At 40.7% G+C, this 18733-nt stretch overlaps 1 protein-coding gene across 1 annotated transcript in view; it reads left to right on the top strand.

The window, feature by feature from the left end:
- Window positions 1–18733, top strand: part of CNTNAP4 (contactin associated protein family member 4) — a 285330-nt gene that overhangs the window by 91133 nt on the left and 175464 nt on the right. The window contains exon 3 of the mRNA XM_066243208.1: window positions 101–294. Within this exon, the coding sequence (XP_066099305.1) occupies window positions 101–294 (194 nt within the window). The remainder of the gene's footprint in view (window positions 1–100; window positions 295–18733) is intronic.

Consider the following 18733-nt stretch of genomic DNA (forward strand, 5'->3'; position numbering starts at 1 on the left):
ATAGAGGAATAAAGTCATAGTGACATTTTTTTTCTCCCACTGACAGACTTTTAACTAAATTTTCTTTGCCAATTTTCTCCTGTTTCTGTTTTCACAAAAGGAGCTGGTGGCTGGTCTCCACTTGTGTCAAACAAATACCAGTGGTTGCAGATTGACCTCGGAGAGAGAATGGAGATCACGGCCGTGGCCACCCAAGGGGGGTACGGGAGCTCCAACTGGGTGACCAGCTACCTCCTGATGTTCAGCGATAGTGGCAGGAACTGGAAACAGTATCGCCAAGAGGACAGCATCTGGGTATGTTTCTTTAACAGAGCACAGTCTCTCAGGAAAAGAAGTATGTATAGCCATCCCTGCATGTTGCTTCCAAATCTCGTAAGCTAAGGCGAGAAACAGAATCTTTAGAATTACTTAGAAATGTTTTTGAAGAGGGAAAACATGAATATTTATTGTCTAATACATTTCATGATGTAATTTGTGAAAACACTAATGATAAATTTATTTCAGAGTCCTCGGAAATTGAGAAAAAATATCTTACTAGTCCACTAAATAGTGTGGAAGTGTACGAAGTAAACAAAACATATAAACACTTAAAGTTTTATTTAATAATATAGTAGTTTTGTACTTATTTCTAAGGTTGGCTTAAAAAAATTCTTTTTTTTATTTCCTCTGATGACTCAGATTTCTGAATTAAATCCCCATCCCCACCCCCCAGTATATGAAAGTTTTTATGTATAATATTTGGAGTATTTATATATTATATATACATATATATGACTTATGTATAAACCATTCTCTAGTGTCTTTAAAGTGTGTAAGTTTGTAAAATGCTGTGTTTGTGGACAGGGGCAGTTCCTATAAGAGAAAGACAGACAGGGAGGCGGTTTGTAATAAATAACGTGGGTGGTGTTTATAGTTGACTGACTGTATATAAATGCCTGGTGGGAGAAGGAAGCTAAAAGAAGTTTGCTTGGTGGTGAAGAAAGGACTCTTTGTTAGTGTAAAGAAGTATTGATTTGGATCTTACATGGGCCAGGGACAACAGACAGCAATCAAAGAACTATGATATTTTTTCCTCCTCTGGCTGAGCTGCCAGACCCGGAGAAAATGAGTAACTTAATGAAGCATCATTCTTAGCACATAGATAATTTAGAAGCCTATTTGGGCACATAATGATAATTTTCTTTGATCAGTCAACTGCTTCTCTTTTGAAACTTCTTAGAACTCCTTTGTACATTATAAACTCACTGAAGAAATGGACTATGATTTCCTCACCTTTGTATCTCTGAAGCGCTTGGTGGCCACTCATTGCATTTTATTGATGTAAATTGAATCAAAAAGTAGCCCTGTTCTTTCTCTAGAGAGAACAACAGTTGGTCTGGAAGAAGTTGCTTATTAGCATTTTTAAGAAAAGCTGCCTTAAAACTCAAAGCAGGTTGAAGTTGTGTATGAGAGCGAGAATAACTGGATATTATGGTTGAATTAATTCCATGAAAACCATTCAAACTAGGGATAAAATAAACAGTAATTATGAACCAATAACAATGAAAGCTTAATGAGGTATTTATTTTAACTAGGAGTTTGAATTGTCTTTTACTCTTTTTTTCTAACCTGAGCAGTGGATTTTAAACTAGATAAGGAGTTGCTAATTCATACCAATATTTAGCTGTGTTAAGTAAAATGCATGTTTTGAAATTTTTAAAAATGATAGATCAACCATGAAAATTGTTTTTCCATTCCTCAAGCGAGGGGAGAGCCAAAGCTAGGCCTGCCATTTGCCTTTTTTGATTACTCCTATTAAAGGTGAGGTGCTCAGGATGACCTGGTAGCACGAATAATAATACCCTTAATCCAAGCCGATCAACGTCAAGAAAAATGGCGTCTATCACAAACACCTGTCAAAGCAGTGTTACTCTTTAGACTCTGCTATAATTTGTTGGTGCACTCACTGTCTTCACCTGTTGCATATGAGCACCCTGAAAATAGAGGCTGTGCCTTCTAGCCTTTTATCTCAGCACCCCAAGCCTTCCCCATACCTGTGACTAAATGGTGGTTGAGTGAATGAATGAAGGAATGAATGAGTGAGTGAATAAATGAACTGCAGTTTCTTGTGAGATACACTTATGATCACAATAACCTACAAGTGACTCCTCTTTTTTTTTTCTTTCATTTTTCTGAAGAAACAGGGAGAGACAGTCAGACAGACTCCCGCATGCACCCGACCGGGATCCACCCGGCACGCCCACCATGGGGCGACGCTCTGCCCACCAGGGGACAATGCTCTGCCCATTCTGGGCATCGCCATGTTACGACCAGAGCCACTCTAGCACCTGAGGCAGAGGCCACAGAGCCATCCCCAGCGCCCGGGCCATCTTTGCTCCAATGGAGCCCTGGCTGCGGGAGGGGAAGAGAGAGACAGAGAGGAAAGCGCGGCGGAGGGGTGGAGAAGCAAATGGGCACTTCTCCTGTGTGCCCTGGCCAGGAATCGAACCCGGGTCCTCCGCACGCTAGGCCGATGCTCTACCGCTGAGCCAACTGGCCAGGGCGTGACTCCTCTTTTTAGCACAGTTACGTTGTACCGGTTGAATACACTTAGAATTAAGATGGTAGGTTTTTCTTTCTCCTATGAATTACAAACAGTTATTTATTTATTTATTTATTTATTTATTTATCAGAGAGGTTATCTTTCTTATCGTTGCATTTTTGGCATTCAGCACCCCATGTGGCACCTGACTTTTGTTGAATGAATTAATGAAAAATGACTGAATGAATGAATGACTGGATTTGAATACGTTGTTCTAATGTGTGCTTAACTTTGTGCAGAATTTTGGGAGGTGTTGAAAGAGCTCATATTAATGTCAGAAAAGATAAAGCACATCAGAACAAAAAGAATGAGTCAGAGGCACATGCAAATATGAGGTAAAGACTCCTAAAGGTTTGAAAATTGATGGAATATAGAGATCGCTGTAGACTGAATTTGTCAGAAGAGCAGAGCTTACACCAGTATTGAAAGAAGCATTATGATTTAGATTATGGAAAGATTAAGGAAGCTATTCCATGAAGCTAGAAAAGTGTGACCAAAGCATGGACATTAGAAATATCTAGTTTCCTGTGTAATAACCAGTGAGATTATAGTCAGAATGGACTGTCAAATGTGGGAAGGTCTAGACCAGGGGTAGTCAACCATTTTATATCTACCGCCCACTTTTGTATCTCTGTTAGTAGTAAAATTTTCTAACTGCCCACTAGTTCCACAGTAATGGTGATTTATAAAGTAGGGAAGTAACTTTACTTTATAAAATTTATAAAGCAGAGTTACAGCAAGTTAAAGAACATAATAATAATACTTACCAAGTACTTTATGTCGGATTTTCGCTAAGTTTGGCAGAATAAATCTTTATAAAACAACTTACTATAGTTAAATCTTATGACTTAGATTATGGAAAGATTAAGGATTTATTTATACTTTGGTTGCTCTACTACTGCCCACCATGAAGCTGGAATGCCCACTTGTGGGCAGTAGGGACCAGGTTGACTACCACTGGTCTAGACGATACATTTGGGTATGATAAAGAAAGCTTATGGATAATTTTTTTGTGTTTTTCTGAAGTAAGAAACAGGGAGGCAGAGAGACAGACTCTCGCATGTGCCTGACCAGTATCCACCTGGCAAGCCCACTAGGGGGTAATGCTTGGCCCCTCTGGGCCATTGCTCCATTGCAACTGTAGCCATCCCAGCACCTGAGGCAGAGGCCATGGAGCCATCCTCAGCTCCTGGGCCAACTTTGCTTCAATGGAGCCTTGGCTGCAGGAGGGGAAGAGAGAGATAGAAAAGAGAGGGAAAGGTGGAGAAGCAGATGGACACTTCTCCTGTGTGCCCTGGCCGGGAATTGAACCCAGGACATCCAAATGCCAGGCCGATGCTCTACCACTGAGCCATCCAACCAGGGCCGCTTATGGATAATTTTGAATGTCAAGATCAAAATTAAGACTTGGGGCCCTGGCCGGTTGGCTCAGCGGTAGAGCGTCGGCCTAGCGTGCGGAGGACCCGGGTTCGATTCCCGGCCAGGGCACACAGGAGAGGCGCCCATTTGCTTCTCCACCCCTCCGCCGCGCTTTCCTCTCTGTCTCTCTCTTCCCCTCCCGCAGCCAGGGCTCCATTGGAGCAGAGATGGCCCGGGCGCTGGGCATGGCTCTGTGGCCTCTGCCTCAGGCGCTAGAGTGGCTCTGGTCGCAATATGGCGACGCCCAGGATGGGCAGAGCATCGCCCCCTGGGGGGCAGAGCACCGCCCCTGGTGGGCGGGCCGGGTGGATCCCGGTCGGGCGCATGCGGGAGCCTGTCTGACTGTCTCTCCCTGTTTCCAGCTTCAGAAAAATGAAAAAAAAAAAAAAAAGACTTGATTCATCAGGTACTCTGACCACACATAAAATGGGTAAGGTTATGGTGTAAGTAAAACAACCCCAAATCCTCAGACTTTAGTGATGGATATATACATATATATCATTACTGGTATATATATAATATGTTATATACACACACGCACATACATACATGCATCCACATCCACACATATACATACACTCATGCAACCTGTTCATCGCAGGTAGGCTGCAGAGTTCTGTTCACAGTCACTCAGGTCCCCTCTGAGGGAAGCTAGCTCTTTGGGTGAATCTGCATTTTGCCAAAGCATGAAATGTGAAATGTGGTGACATTTTCACCTGGAATAACACAGATCACTTCAATGTGGATGTTTTTTTTCACCGAGGAACAGCTTTTAATTGACATACATAATAAGGAATGTAGCCTTTGGTTGCATTTTACAAATATGTATTTCCTAATTTCTTTTTTTCTATATTTTTTTGCCCGGTCTTTCTAGATATTATGAGCTATATACAAATTAAACAAACAGCAATTTTCCTTTAGCGCCTCATCGTTTTCTCCAGATGATACAAATAAATCTGTGAAAGAGAGGAAGCATATAAAGCATTATGCAAGTATGTGATGGGAAGAGAAGAAAAGACAATTGTTATAAATTTAGAAACAAATAAAATAAAACCCATCAACATGAATTGAAATGCTGCAGTGAGGATGCCTCATTCTCCCCTCATTTAATCCCATTCCAAGCACTTGAGAAAACAAAGACTTCTGCATACCTGAAAGAATTAATAAAATACCCTGCCACTTCTTACACATCTTTAAAAAGAAGGGCAAAATATTTCATTTATTTTTATATAGGTTATGTATATATTTAATAGAACTGTTAACTTGACAGATATATACTATTTTAAAAATTACAAATTAAAACATTTTTACATATTATTAAATTTTTACATATTACATTTATACATATTATAATATTTCTTTAGAATAAAGTTTGCCCTGACTGGTTGGCTCATTGAGTGTCAGCCCAGTGTGTGAATGTCCTGGGTTCGATTCCCAGTCAGGGCACACAGGAGAAGCGCCCATCTGCTTCTTCACCCCTTCCCCTCACTTCTCTCTTTCTCTCTCAGTCATCTTCTCCTGAAGCCATGACTCAATTGGATTCAGTTGGCACCAGGCTGAGGATGGCTCCATGGCCTCCACCTCAGGTGCTAAGAAGAGCTCAGTTGCTGAGCAGTGGAGCAATGCCCCAGATGGGCAGAGCATCACACCCTAGAGGGCTTGCCTGGTGGATCCCGGTCAGGGTACATGTGAGAATCTGTCTCACTGACTCCCCTCCTCTTACTAAATTAAAAAAAAAAGGAATAAAGTTTATAGTCCAATGCTCGTCAATGTAATTCATACTAAGTACTCTACTAGATGGTGTATAAATATTTTCCAAAAAGTTAGAACACACAAGCCACTAAAGTGTTACTCTCAGGTTGAAGGCAAAATAAACCCCCTCAACATCTATGATGAAAAGACTTTTTAAAGTCAGTTTATGTAAATGATTGAAAAAGTAAATGTAAGGTATAATTTTCACTCATTTAAGAACAATTGCTGAAATTTCATGAAACTAACATCTTAGAAATTATTTTAAGTAGATGGGCATGTGCAGGAGCTTTACACTCTATAGCCAAACTATCCAACTTCTCTCTGATGGAGGCCCAGGATTCTTTTACACTGCAGACTGTAAGGACAATGGGATGGCACCGATTTTATGAATCATTTAAGGATATATGGTTGTTACACACAAAAATAGTTTACTCTTTAAATGGATTACAATTGCACATGATTTTTCAAACAAAAGGAAAGTTGTTTGAAAGTTGGCATAATTTTGTTTTTGCTTTTTTTTTTTTGTTTTTCTTTTTTTTTTTTTAAATAATTTTATTTTTTTTAATGGGGCGACATCAATCAATCAGGATACATATATTCAAAGATAACATGTCCAGGTTATCTTGTCGTTCAATTATGTTGCATACCCATCACCCAAAAAACCCTGAAAATAGAACCACCTTGTTATTGCTTTTAAATGAGAAGTGTCTAATGTCATGGTTCTGGGTTTGGCTGGTGAAAGACACAAAGCCCCTGTGACACAGTCAATTGGATAGAAGCATCACCTGTCATTCAATATTTAAGCCGTTATTATCACTGTGAATGATTGAGTTGTCAACTCTGTAAGCCAGACAGGGAAGAAACACTACCTGCAAAGATCTTAACATGTATTTGTCTCCAGCCAAATAAATAAGTGACAGGGGGTTTTTAATGGGAAACCAGAGGAGGCAGAAATACAAGTGGGAGGTGTGCTGTGAGTTTGCTGGACACCCACCTTCCGAGTTGCGTCTTTCTTAGCCCTTCACCGGTGTTGAGCCCTTTTTGGAGTGACTTAAGACTACAAGAATTATTTGTGGTGATACAGAGTATAACAGTACTAATGCCATATATGTCAACATGTCAAGTCATCAAGCTTAATGCATTGCAGTACTTGCCTCAGTTCTTGGACAAATGCCTAGAGAATGCCTTAAGCTGCTTCTGCCTTTCAACTGGACCTCTACTCTAATGCCAAAGAGACATTTTTATTTAAGGTATACATTATTAGTTTGCATCCTCAAGGCAGCTCTTCTGTTTATATTTCTTTTAACTGTGAGTTCTCAACTCTTTTGCAAATGAAAAGGGTTAACCTAGTGGTATGAGGTTCAAGGTGGCTGCATTTGGGTTTTTAATGTGGTATCAGTCATGAATGAAAGCAGTTAGTTTCCTGGGCACCTTCTCTGTTAAGTAGTGTGGTTTATTCACCTTATTGCTTATGTGCCCATTCTATAACAGGCTATGTCAGTTTGTTATAAATTTCATTGGAGATGCATATTGGAACTTTATATTGATAAGTAACAAACAAAAATACATGAATGGCGGTGAACTGTAGGTGCACATGATAGCAATATGAGATAAATGGTCATGTTGCTTCACATTCTTCAACTTGATCTGTCTCTAAGCAAGCCAGTTTAAAATTATTTGAAGAGAGTGACCAAAAGTTAGGAGGAGATTTGATTTGGTGTCCTCGTCAGAGTACATACTCAAATTCACAATCATTCTCAAAACATCCACCAGAGGATAACATGTTTTTAAAACTTTTTACAACTTGTGTCTCTCATTCTTACCATGTAACAGTTCAGTGACAACAACACCACTCCCTTTTCTCTAGTCCTCTTGTCATTGCTGTGATGTGATGTCACAGATGTCTGCTTCTGGCTTTTCTCATTCCGCAGTGCCAGGAGGCTATATTTGGAGTTCTCTCTTGGAAGCAGTTCTATCCTTTTGAAATGTTTCTTTATTCTTTAAGACCTCGGCAACTAGGTGTTCTAGAAAATGAGCACTAGGCTCACTTTCCTAGTTTAACATTTCAATTTCCAAACTTACCCTACATATTTCAATCACAGAAGAGGATAGAAGAATATATAAAGCTAGAAGGGAGGAGATAAGACTTGGCATTGATAGGATATAGTCCTTAAAAATATAAGAGAATCTTTCTATTTTTTTTTTTTAAAAAGATAATTCAATAATGTGCATAACAGGAAGATGAATTTTTAAAATCAGCAATCCTTTTTCCTACATATGAATAACTAGGTAGACAATATAAACGGAATACATACTCCACTTATAATAGAACTGAAAATGAATAAATATAAAGGGAAAAAAACTTAAGAGAAAATGTACAAGATATATAAAAATACTATTTAGAATATTACTGAAGGACATAAAAGAAGACTTGATTGAATGCAAGGACAGATCTGTTTTGAGATAGGAAACAATATTATAAAGCTACTCATTCTGCCTAAAATAACCCATAAAAGTGGAATCATTGTGAATTTTCCATATAAACAGTATATATGAGAAACTAGATAAGTTAGTTAGCAAAAATAACAATGAGACGGAGAACCTACCTGTTAAGAGAATTTTATAAATCTGTATTAATTAAAATACAATACTGGCACATTAAAATATAGTTGAAGGAACAAAATAGAATATCTATTACTTAAGCTCAGTACATTTAGGGATTTGCCTAAGATAGATTATAGCATTGAAAGTATGTGAGGAAATGGAAATTAGTCAGTATGAAACTTGGTAAGCTACAGCTTCTAGAAAAGTAAATAACATTTTTATGTCTAAATAGATTTTAGGTGAATTGACTATTCAAAAACAATACAGACACAGAAATAAATATTATAAGAAAACACAGGACAGTGTATAAACATATAACATTGGAAGGGGCATGTCTTTCTAAGCCAGAGAACCAAACCCAGATGCCATAAAGGAAAAGATGAAAAATTAGATAAGATTGGGAAAGTTGCATGAAAAAAATAGCATAACAACATTAAAAGAAGGAGCATAAATTGAAAAATATTTTTAGCCTATGTGATAGCAATGCCTACTTTGATTCACCAGCAGTGGTCACAGGTAAAGGTTGGTATTCAGACTGACTATGACTGAATAGCAAGTTTACTTAGATTTAAAAAGGGACAAAGGATAGGTGACAGCAGAGCATGTACAGCAACAGCGTAGTAGATACTCAGTTATGCAGAGCAGCTTTTAAATATGCCAATGCCTTGAGTTGGGATAAACATGGTCACCATGGACCAGGCTGAGTGGGCACAGATCAGTAAAGGCATCGGCTCTAGGGGCCCTCTGGTTTTTCTGCCTTGCTAATAATGATGTAACTCCTTGCCTCACTTGCCAGTGTTCTCTGGTGTACCTGCATCTCACCAATCCCAGGTTACCAAAACCCCGATTACAGGTTATGTCTGTGGTTCCCAAATTTTATTGCACATTGGAATTCTCATGCCCAGGCAGTATCAATATCAATTAAATAATATTTGGGATGAAAAGAAATGGTCCTAAAGTGATTCAAAATATGGGAACCATTGCATTATTCAGTAAACAAACTTGACGATCAATTCTTAATTCAGTACAAAACAATCCCCTAGATGCCAATTCATCTTAGATCCAGAATACGTTACTTGAGTGTATGTTGCAAGAAGATTTGGCTAAAGATCTAAGCTAGGCAAAAAATAAACTATAAACCCGATGTTAACTAACTCCTTCCAGTGAGAAAGACCTAATTTCTTCAGTATTTAAAGCTATGCTGTTCAATATGGTAGCCACTAGCTATATAAGGCTATTTAAATTTAAAATTTTATTCATTAAAATGAAAGAAAATTAAAAATAAAGTTTCCCTGTCAGACTACCCACATTTTAAGTGCTCAGTACTGATAGTCTGCTACTGGTTACTGTATTAGTGCAATTCTAGAACACATCCATCACCGCAGAAAATTCTGTTTGTACATATACAAAACATTTTTTAAAATTAATAACAGAAATTGAGCATTATTTTGTTTAAAGAGGCAAAATATATAGAGGCAGTTCATAGAAAGAAAAACATGATATTTAAATATGTAAAACTGTGTTTTCAGTATTGAAGAAATGCAAATTAAAACAAGGGTCAGGTTACACTCTCTGAAAGATTGAAACAAATGTGAATGTTGGAACTACATTACAGTGTTATTTAAGACATAATTTCCCCTGAGAATCTAGCTTAAAAGTATCCCCTGTGCTATATGTTCAAGTATTATGTGTTATGAAATCAACATTTTAAAAGAGAACGCGATGATTTAAGACAGGAAAACACTGCCATGGGGCGTGGGGGAAAGGGTGCCGTCAACCCCGCTCGGGGGAGAAGACGTAGGTGCGAACTCATGAGAAGGTAAGGAAGGAATGTTTTTAGTATTGAAGGAACTCAGTCGAAAACAATGGTGGTTAATGCTTGAAATCTGTCCAAATATATAATCAACACCAAAAAGCAACTCAAAACAACTCAAGGGGTTTATCCCACAGGTTCACTTGCACTGTGCAAAAGAAACATGCAGGGACATTCACTGCCTGTAACAGCAAAACAGCATTGACCCAGTTCATCAGCAGTAGCTCATGTGCTTAAGGGAATTGCAGTACCTCCCCACAATGGGATGATTTATGGCCATCAAAAACATGATATAAGAATATACTGGCTGCTTCTGGAGTGAACTTGCAGTGAGCTCTCATTTGATACCAAAGAATGAATCATAAGGAGTGACACGAAGAGGTGGGGGCAGTGGATAGATGAATGCATGTTTGTTTAATAAAAGCACAGGTAAACATCAGGTTTATATGAGGTTTCAAATGGGATCAGAAAGAAAGGATAATAGGAGGATGGGGAGGAAGTAATCCAATTATTGAATTTTTAAGAAAAATGGTTAATAGCTATTTTCTACTTCTTATATGACATTATCTTGTATGACTTATTGCTAATAGAAAGTCTATGAGAGTTGACAGGATGAAGCATCATATTATTTTTAATATTTTTATTTTATTGGTAGTTTATATCTATCTATTTATTCAGTGGTTGGGTGTTCTTTGATCATATTATGACCGAATAGAAAAACATCTTTGTTCTGATACTAAGTTGATCTCTGAGTCAGTGCCCAGTCAGAAAAGCAGAGGTTACCCCAAGCATCTGAAACTGGGCAGTGGTCAGAGGAAATTGGTTGCAGGTGATGGACAGCTGAGCAGTCCACTGAGACGGGGGAGGCAGCTCAGAGCTTAGCAACAGCAAGAAGACGCTGTAACTCCAAGAGCTGGAGGGATCCTGAGAAGGTGGTGCTTCCAGAGCTTAGAGGTTGACGTTGTCCAGTTAGTCCTAGAACCACGTCCGGGGCTGCCCATTAGAGGATTGTGGAAGCAGAGGGCTGCCCATTGGGTGTAGCCTCGTAAAAGACAGCCACCCTCGAGAGGCTGCTTGAGGCAGAGAAAAGAGGGAGGAATCTCCTGCCTCCTCCCTTTCCTTTCACCCCCCAGTCTCTCCCTAGCGCCCACATGGAAGCTTGCCAACACAGGAGCCTCGTTCACCCCACTCAGCCCTCCTGAGTCCCAGAACAGAGCGGGGAAACAAAGACTCATGGTTCTCAGTGACATAAGAAAAGGACCAGTACAGGCCCAAGGAGGCCTGTCACTAAGGACAACACCCCTCTGTGAACTGCTGCTGCTGCTTCTTTTTTTTTTTTTTTTTTTTTAACTCAACAGGATGAGGTGCAGGTAGAATCCAGGTACTAATTGAGTGATCTCATTCCTTTCTAGTAAAATTGCATTCTTCCCCATCAATCACAAAGAAAAGAGATCAATACATTTCGATACTGAAGAAATTGAGATTTAAGATAGTAAGTCCCCCCTAGGTTTATGTAACTGGTGCCACATTTATAAAACTTTATATGTAGCTCTCTTCCCTTCTGCTGATATTCACGAATATGCAAAGCTAGCAGCAAATGGCATTTCACTGTCCTGAAAGAAGAGAAGCCATGGTGAAGATGAAATCGCTGCTTTAGTGTCATTTCTTGTTTTTTGGGTTTTTTTTTTCACACTATCTACTCGAAGGCAGTAGAATGATGCTATCTTTAATAAATTATGGATTCAGTCCTTTGCTGTTTATCAAAATATGTACTGCGGTTCAAAGTATAGTTTTGCTTTCTATGTGGGAAAGATAGCATTTGCTTTATTCCTCATCAAACATTTGCAGAAGAGTGCCAAGGCTCACTGCAGAGAGCCAGGTAGAGGAGTATTTTTGTGTGTGAATTCATATACACCTGTTGTTGCTTCTGGGATGGGGTTTTTACATGCATTGGTGTACAAAAAAACAGCACGCTACTATGTATATTTTATTGAAATGTTTTGCTTGGCTGGCAGACCTGAGGACTCTGTCCAGCTCCAAACCCAGCACATTTTATTGATGGCTTCCTTGTGTACCACAGCTCCAATTTCAGATGCTTGATCGTGTCGCTTTTAGGATCCTCAGCCAGCTTTCTTCTACTTCCACAGGCTTCCTCTGGGTCATGCTCTTCATTTATCTGAGACAGGCTTGCCGGATATTCCTCAGTGCATCGCTTCCAACTCGGGGCCTTTCAGCCACTTTATACTCCGGTCCCCCCTGCCCCATCGCTGTTCCAATACTCACTAACGGTCATCTAGGGTCTTATTTCCAATAACATCTGCAATAGTGTTAGTTCCAGGCAGTCCTTTTGTGGATTACTTTTCATGGTTTGTTATATATAACTTTGATCAAGTGAACTTCAAACTCATTCGTGTATTTTTCATTTCTTTCATTCTACTTATATGTTTTGCTTTAGTCCAGAGTCTATACTTGACGTAAATAAATACCCAAATATTACTGGCTCAAATGCATAGTATGTATACTGTCTCCATCAAAAAGTATAATCATTTCCTAATTAAGGCTGTGAATTCCTAGGAGGTAGGATATCATGCTTTTTGGCTATTGTGGTTTAGAATAGATATTAATAATGCCATAATGGTAAAAGGAAACACTTTTATAATTACTTACTTCAAATCTAAAATACAATAATCTGGTGATATGTTGCTGGTTTACAATGCAGAAGTCTGTGTATGTACTGAGATGAAGGCATGAATCTGATCTTTTATATAAATCATGGAAGAAAAACTCTTAGTCATAACAGCCAGGACCTGAACCATATAGCTTATTCATCCATATTCCCAATTGCCTTTACACTCACAACTCTTAAGTTAGCATTGTTTAAGATTTTCTCTCCATATTGTTATCTACATCTTCCTCCTTTCAGAAATGTTCACAAAGAGTAATCCTTTGGGTGATTGAGAAGAGCCATGCTATTGAAACGATTCAAGTGGGAGGGCATTTGTCCAGAAAGAGCCGTTAGTCTGAAAGGAGGAAAGAAAACACGAGGCAAAAATACCAGGAACTATTCTGCAGAGTTGCGTCTGTAAATCAGAGAGACGCAGTTCAAAAGAAATCATGTTTGATTTCTAGTCTGCAAATGAAAATTTTATTTGGCTTTGAACTCCTGTCTTCCGTTCTCCGTTTCTTATTGTTATTATTAATCTCTCATACTGAAAGGTTGTCTTCCTTCTGGAGCCTTCAACATTTTAAGTACTTAATAATAGGGTTCTTTTTCAATACAGGAGAGAGAAGAGAAAAATTGCTGGAGCAGTGCAAAGAGATCCTGAGGGAGCAATGGCTTTATTACACGATGTCAGAGTAATCATGAGTTGGGGGTGGGCTGGGGAATATCAGTTTCAGGGAATAGCTTGTATTTATTTTAGCAAGTTTGTGGAAAGTTGTAGGAAATTGTCCCAAGAGCTACAAAGCTATTATGGTAATAGCGGTTCCATCTTTTTCACCCAAAATAACAAAAGGTTAAAAAAAAACTTTTTGTTTTACTGTGCCACTTTGGAAATAGCTTTTCTAGTCTTACATCAGAATAAACATGGGAATTAGTTAAGTTCACAGTGATATTTGTTATCTCTTTAAAAATCTGTATGCCAAAAAATAATAAGTAAATACTGAAACATCTCTAACTTGGAAAGGAATTGGTTTATCCAGTCTCCTTTAACCCATAAAATCAAACCCTTTGGATATGTGCATGCAACACTGAATTTCCATATGGGCTACTTCCACTTTCCTAGTTTGCACTTTTATTTTTTATTTATTTATTTTTTTTGTATTTTTTCTGAAGTTGGAAACAGGGAGACAGTCAGACTCCCGCATGCGCCCGACCGGGATCCACCCGGCACGCCCACCAGGGGGTGATGCTCTGCCCATCTGGGGCGTCGCTCTGTTGCAACCAGAGCCATTCTAGCACCTGAGGCAGAGGCCACAGAGCCATCCTCAGCGCCCTGGCCAACTTTGCTCCAATGGAGCCTTGGCTGTGGGAGGGGAAGAGAGAGACAGAGAGGAAGGAGAGGGGGAGAGGTGGAGAAGCAGATGGGTGCTTTTCCTGTGTGTCCTGGCCGGGAATCGAACCCGGGACTCCTGCACGCCAGGCCGACACTCTACCACTGAGCCAACCAGTCAGGGCTCCTAGTTTGCACTTTTAAATTCTTAGCCTTTCAATATTTAATCTGTCTGAGCTGAGTAATCTACAGTGTGTTCGTCAAGTCATGGTGCACTTTTGACCGGTCATAGGAAAGCAACAAAAGATGATAGAAATGTGAAATCTGCACCAAATAAAAGGAGAACTCTCCCAGTTTCATACCTATTCAGTGCAGTTTGATGTGGGCTCACGCACAGATATTTTAGGGCTCCTTAGGTAGCTATCCCGTATAGCCTCTACAGACTCGTCACTGACTGATGGCCTACCAGAACGGGGTTTCTCCACCAAACTGCTGGTTTCCTTCAACTGCTTATCCCACCGAGTAATGTTATTCCTATGTGGTGGCACTTCATTATAAATGCACCGATATTCACATTGCACTTTGGTCACGGATTCGAATTTAGCGAGCCACAGAACACACTGAACTTTCCTCTGTACCGTCCACATCTCGACTGGCGTGGCCATGGGCTGCTCCGCTGTATACACGGTGTTACATCATCATCTGCTCATGTGCACATGCTGCCACATCATCCTACAGAAACTGGGAGAGTTTTCCTTTATTTGGTGCAGATTTCACATTTCTATCGTCTTTTGTTTCTTTCCTGTGATTGGTCAAAAGTACACCATGACTTTATGGATACACTGTATATACAGGTACTTGCTTATAGCACAATTTTTAAAAAAAAGACATTTCCACCAATAAGGAACTACATTTTGTGTGATTAGAACAGGCATGTTCATGAAGATATATTCCTTCTGTCTCACCCTACTTTGAACATTGCACAGAGCTTCACATGGAGGCATTCGTCACGTGGGAAACCTGTGTGATTTTTTTTTGTGGTGGGCCACACCACAGAACAATGGCTCTCAGTTACCTCCGCTCCAGGGAGAGTCCCTGTGAAGTGTCCTCTCCTCTCTTCTCTCCCAGTGAAGCTCGTCATCCCCAGGCTTCTGGACTGGAAACAGAGTAAACATGACTGGGCCTGATAATCTGGGGCAAGGGTAGCAAACACCATTAGCACACTGTGTTACAGTGCTTTCTGAAAACAATGGCCCTATTTCTTGTGTCTGGTCCAAGAGTCGGTTGAATAGTTGGAATATCAAATCAATCCAGTTCAAAGCACTGGAGCTATAGCATACAGAGAGAGGAAGAGACGAGAGCCTGTGGGTGGCAGTGAAGGATGTCATCTCTGTCATCAGATTGCAAGCCTTTGGATGCAGGAATCATCTTTTCCAAGCTGTGTGATTTTGGGCAAGTTGCTTTTACCTTCTCTGCAAAGTGGGCACAGCAATAATACATTCTGTAAAGAATTTATGTGAAAGTGAAATGCAAAAGGAAATGAGAATGAATATGAGGAGGAAAGGGAAAGAAGATAGAGAAGGAGGGAGGGAGGAAAGAAGGAAGGAAAGAAAGAAGCATTGCAGAATTAAATGCAAAAAAAAAAAACCCACCAAAAACAAAAATGCCTCATGCAAAGCTAACAATAGATCTGAGGTTATCAGCAGTTCAGCCAACAGGTGAAACAGGTGAGAGTAAAGGGCTGGCTGAACACAGTGGTTTTGGAAAGGAAACATGATGAGGATGGGAGAGGAAGTGACAGACTCTTCCCAGTAGTTTGGGTATAGAAGAAGAATGGCATGGTGATAAAGAGACAGCGATGAGTGATGCATAGAGCAATAGAGGGCTTGTAAGGTGAGGGACTAGAGCAGGATAACTTGAGCAGTTAAGCCCTTGGAGCTCCAGAGGTTGAACATGAAGGTGATTGCAGAGTAGGTAACAGAACAAGGGGATCCAGACCACACTTGGTTTTGAAAAGAGGCATATCTTTTTAAAAAGAAGAGGAAGAAAAATGTAAAGACAGGTTTGAATTTGTCTTTAGAAAGGGCCCTTCCCTGGCCGGTTGGCTCAGCCTGGCGTCGGCCTGGCGTGCGGGGGACCCGGGTTCGATTCCCGGCCAGGGCACATAGGAGAAGTGCCCATTTGCTTCTCCACCCCCCCTCCTTCCTCTTTGTCTCTCTCTTCCCCTCCCGCACGCAGCCAAAGCTCCATTGGAGCAAAGATGGCCCGGGCGCTGGGGATGGCTCCTTGGCCTCTGCCCCAGGTGCTAGAGTGGCTCTGGTCGCGGCAGAGCGACGCCCCGGAGGGGCAGAGCATCGCCCCCTGGTGAGCAGAGCTTCGCCCCTGGTGGGCGTGCCGGGTGGGTCCCGGTCGGGCACATGCGGGAGTCTGTCTGACTGTCTCTCCCCGTTTCCAGCTTCAGAAAAATACAAAAAAAAAAAAAAAAAGAAAGGGCCCTTGATGTGCAGAAGGTCCCCTCCTTACTGAGAACACAGGGAGAAGTGAGAATGGAGCCAGCTAGGGAAAGAATCCCAGCAGAGCACTGAGGGGCCATCTTAGTCTGAAGACCACAAACGAGGCATTTGGTTCTCGCCAGCCGTGGGCAGCTGCCCAGATTCTTAGTTTGACCCACGTTGCCGTCTACAGGGATACTGTGGTGGGAGGAGGTGAGGGAAAGGACAGCACGGGCTGGCAGGCGCACAGAGGAAGGAAAGCACCATTGGGTTAGCACCATGTAAGGGAGAAAATCAAGGGGCTGCTGATGGGAGATTGTATTAGCCCAAGTTCTCCAGAGAAATGGAAGCAACAGGATGTGCACAGATTTACTTTAAGGAATTAGCACACGTGATTGTGGGGGGTTGGCAAGTTCAAAATCTGCAGGATAGGCCTGAAGCCCGGAAGTTCAGGGAGAGTTTTAGCTGGAATCCAAAGTGGTTTATTGGCAGAATTCCCTGGTGGGGTCAGTCTTTTTTCTACTAACGTGTTCAACTGATTGGATGGGGCCCAGCTACATATTGGAGAGTAATTGCCCTATTCAAAAGTCTACTGATTTAAATGTCAATCTCATCTAAAAAATACCTTCACAGAAACATTTAGAATAATGTTCGACCAAATGTCTGGGTACTGTGACCTAGCCAAGTTGACACATAAAATTAACCACCACTGAGATGGAAGGGTTCGAGGGGAGAGTGGGGCCACTGAGGCTGAAAAGTAAGAAAGAGTGGGAGGACGGGAGTGAGGGAGCTGCGATCACCTAGTGGTCCAGGGTCAAAGAACAGAATATAAACATTTCCAACCTCAGAGACGGTGCAACGACCGGAAATGATTAAGGACCAAGGTGGTGGGCAAGGAAGTGTTGAACAGAAGCCTGTGAAGGTCATTTAAGTCCAGGGTGTTTTATGGGTCATCCAAAGGACATTGAAGCAGACAGAGGGTTACTGAGAAGACTGCAGTGAATAGGAGGGAAAGACCAGTTGTTTGGGAGCGGACCCAAGCCGAGAGGGGCAGAGTTTCCTCTGGTCATCTAACATTCACCAAACAAGGAGAAGAAATGTGTTCTCTCTCTCTTTCTTTTGCTGGTTTATTTCCATGAGAAATAAAGAAAAAATTCTATGGAATTGACAGAAGACCTATACAAATACTTAATGACTCCATGGAAATATAGCATTTGGGTAAAGAAAGCAAACTTCACTTTAGGTTCCAAAGGGCTGATTTGGATTTCTCGGGGCCTGTTGATTTCTGCTGGAGGCAGCTGCGCGGACACACCCAGAGGTGGTGTCCTACGGCTATCTGGGCATCCCCTGAGCCCAGGCAGGTTGACACGTGAATTAACTGTCCCAAATGCATGCCTTCATTCTGCACCATTTCTTGGTTTTTATAAGGTTTAATTAAAGCTGAGCTTTACTCTCTGATCCTTACCAGATCACTCGAATTCATAGAAAGATGTGGGAAATAGGAGAAAAGAATGCAAGAAGATCATAATTTTTGGAAGTTACTATGTAAGGCATCCCAGGGAAGTTCACATATCTTGAAAGAGAATGAAGTTAACAGGAATTCTTCACGCCTTACCTCCCCTCACCACAAATCTAGACTTAGATAGTATTCCTCTACTGGTTTGCATTCTAGTTACAATTTTCTATGAAAATAATTTTAAGTTGAAAATATTTTCTCATTTAAACTCTCTTTGCAGTTGGCATTGGGTTTCCTTCCTCTCTCCCTTTCTGATTTAAGCCGAGTCAATTTCAGAATATGCCACTGTTACTGATTTTGTCTTCCTATTGCCATTGTACCTTGTACATTGCAGCCAGAGGTCACACCCTAATCACTCAGATGCTGTTTTATCATTCATGTGAGATGCATCTATTAATCATGTTTTTCCTCCCAGTGGAACTAGAGATTAATCAAGCTGTGACATTTTTTCTTTTTTTTTGAGCAACTTCCTGTATTCTACTTCTGATTTAGTAGTTACCGGCACACATCAGTTCCAATCATTACCGACTGATCTTAGCTGGTTCTGGCCAGGACAATGGTCCT

The sequence above is a fragment of the Saccopteryx bilineata genome, chromosome 9 (assembly GCF_036850765.1).
Source record: "Saccopteryx bilineata isolate mSacBil1 chromosome 9, mSacBil1_pri_phased_curated, whole genome shotgun sequence".
Lineage (NCBI taxonomy): Eukaryota > Metazoa > Chordata > Mammalia > Chiroptera > Emballonuridae > Saccopteryx > Saccopteryx bilineata.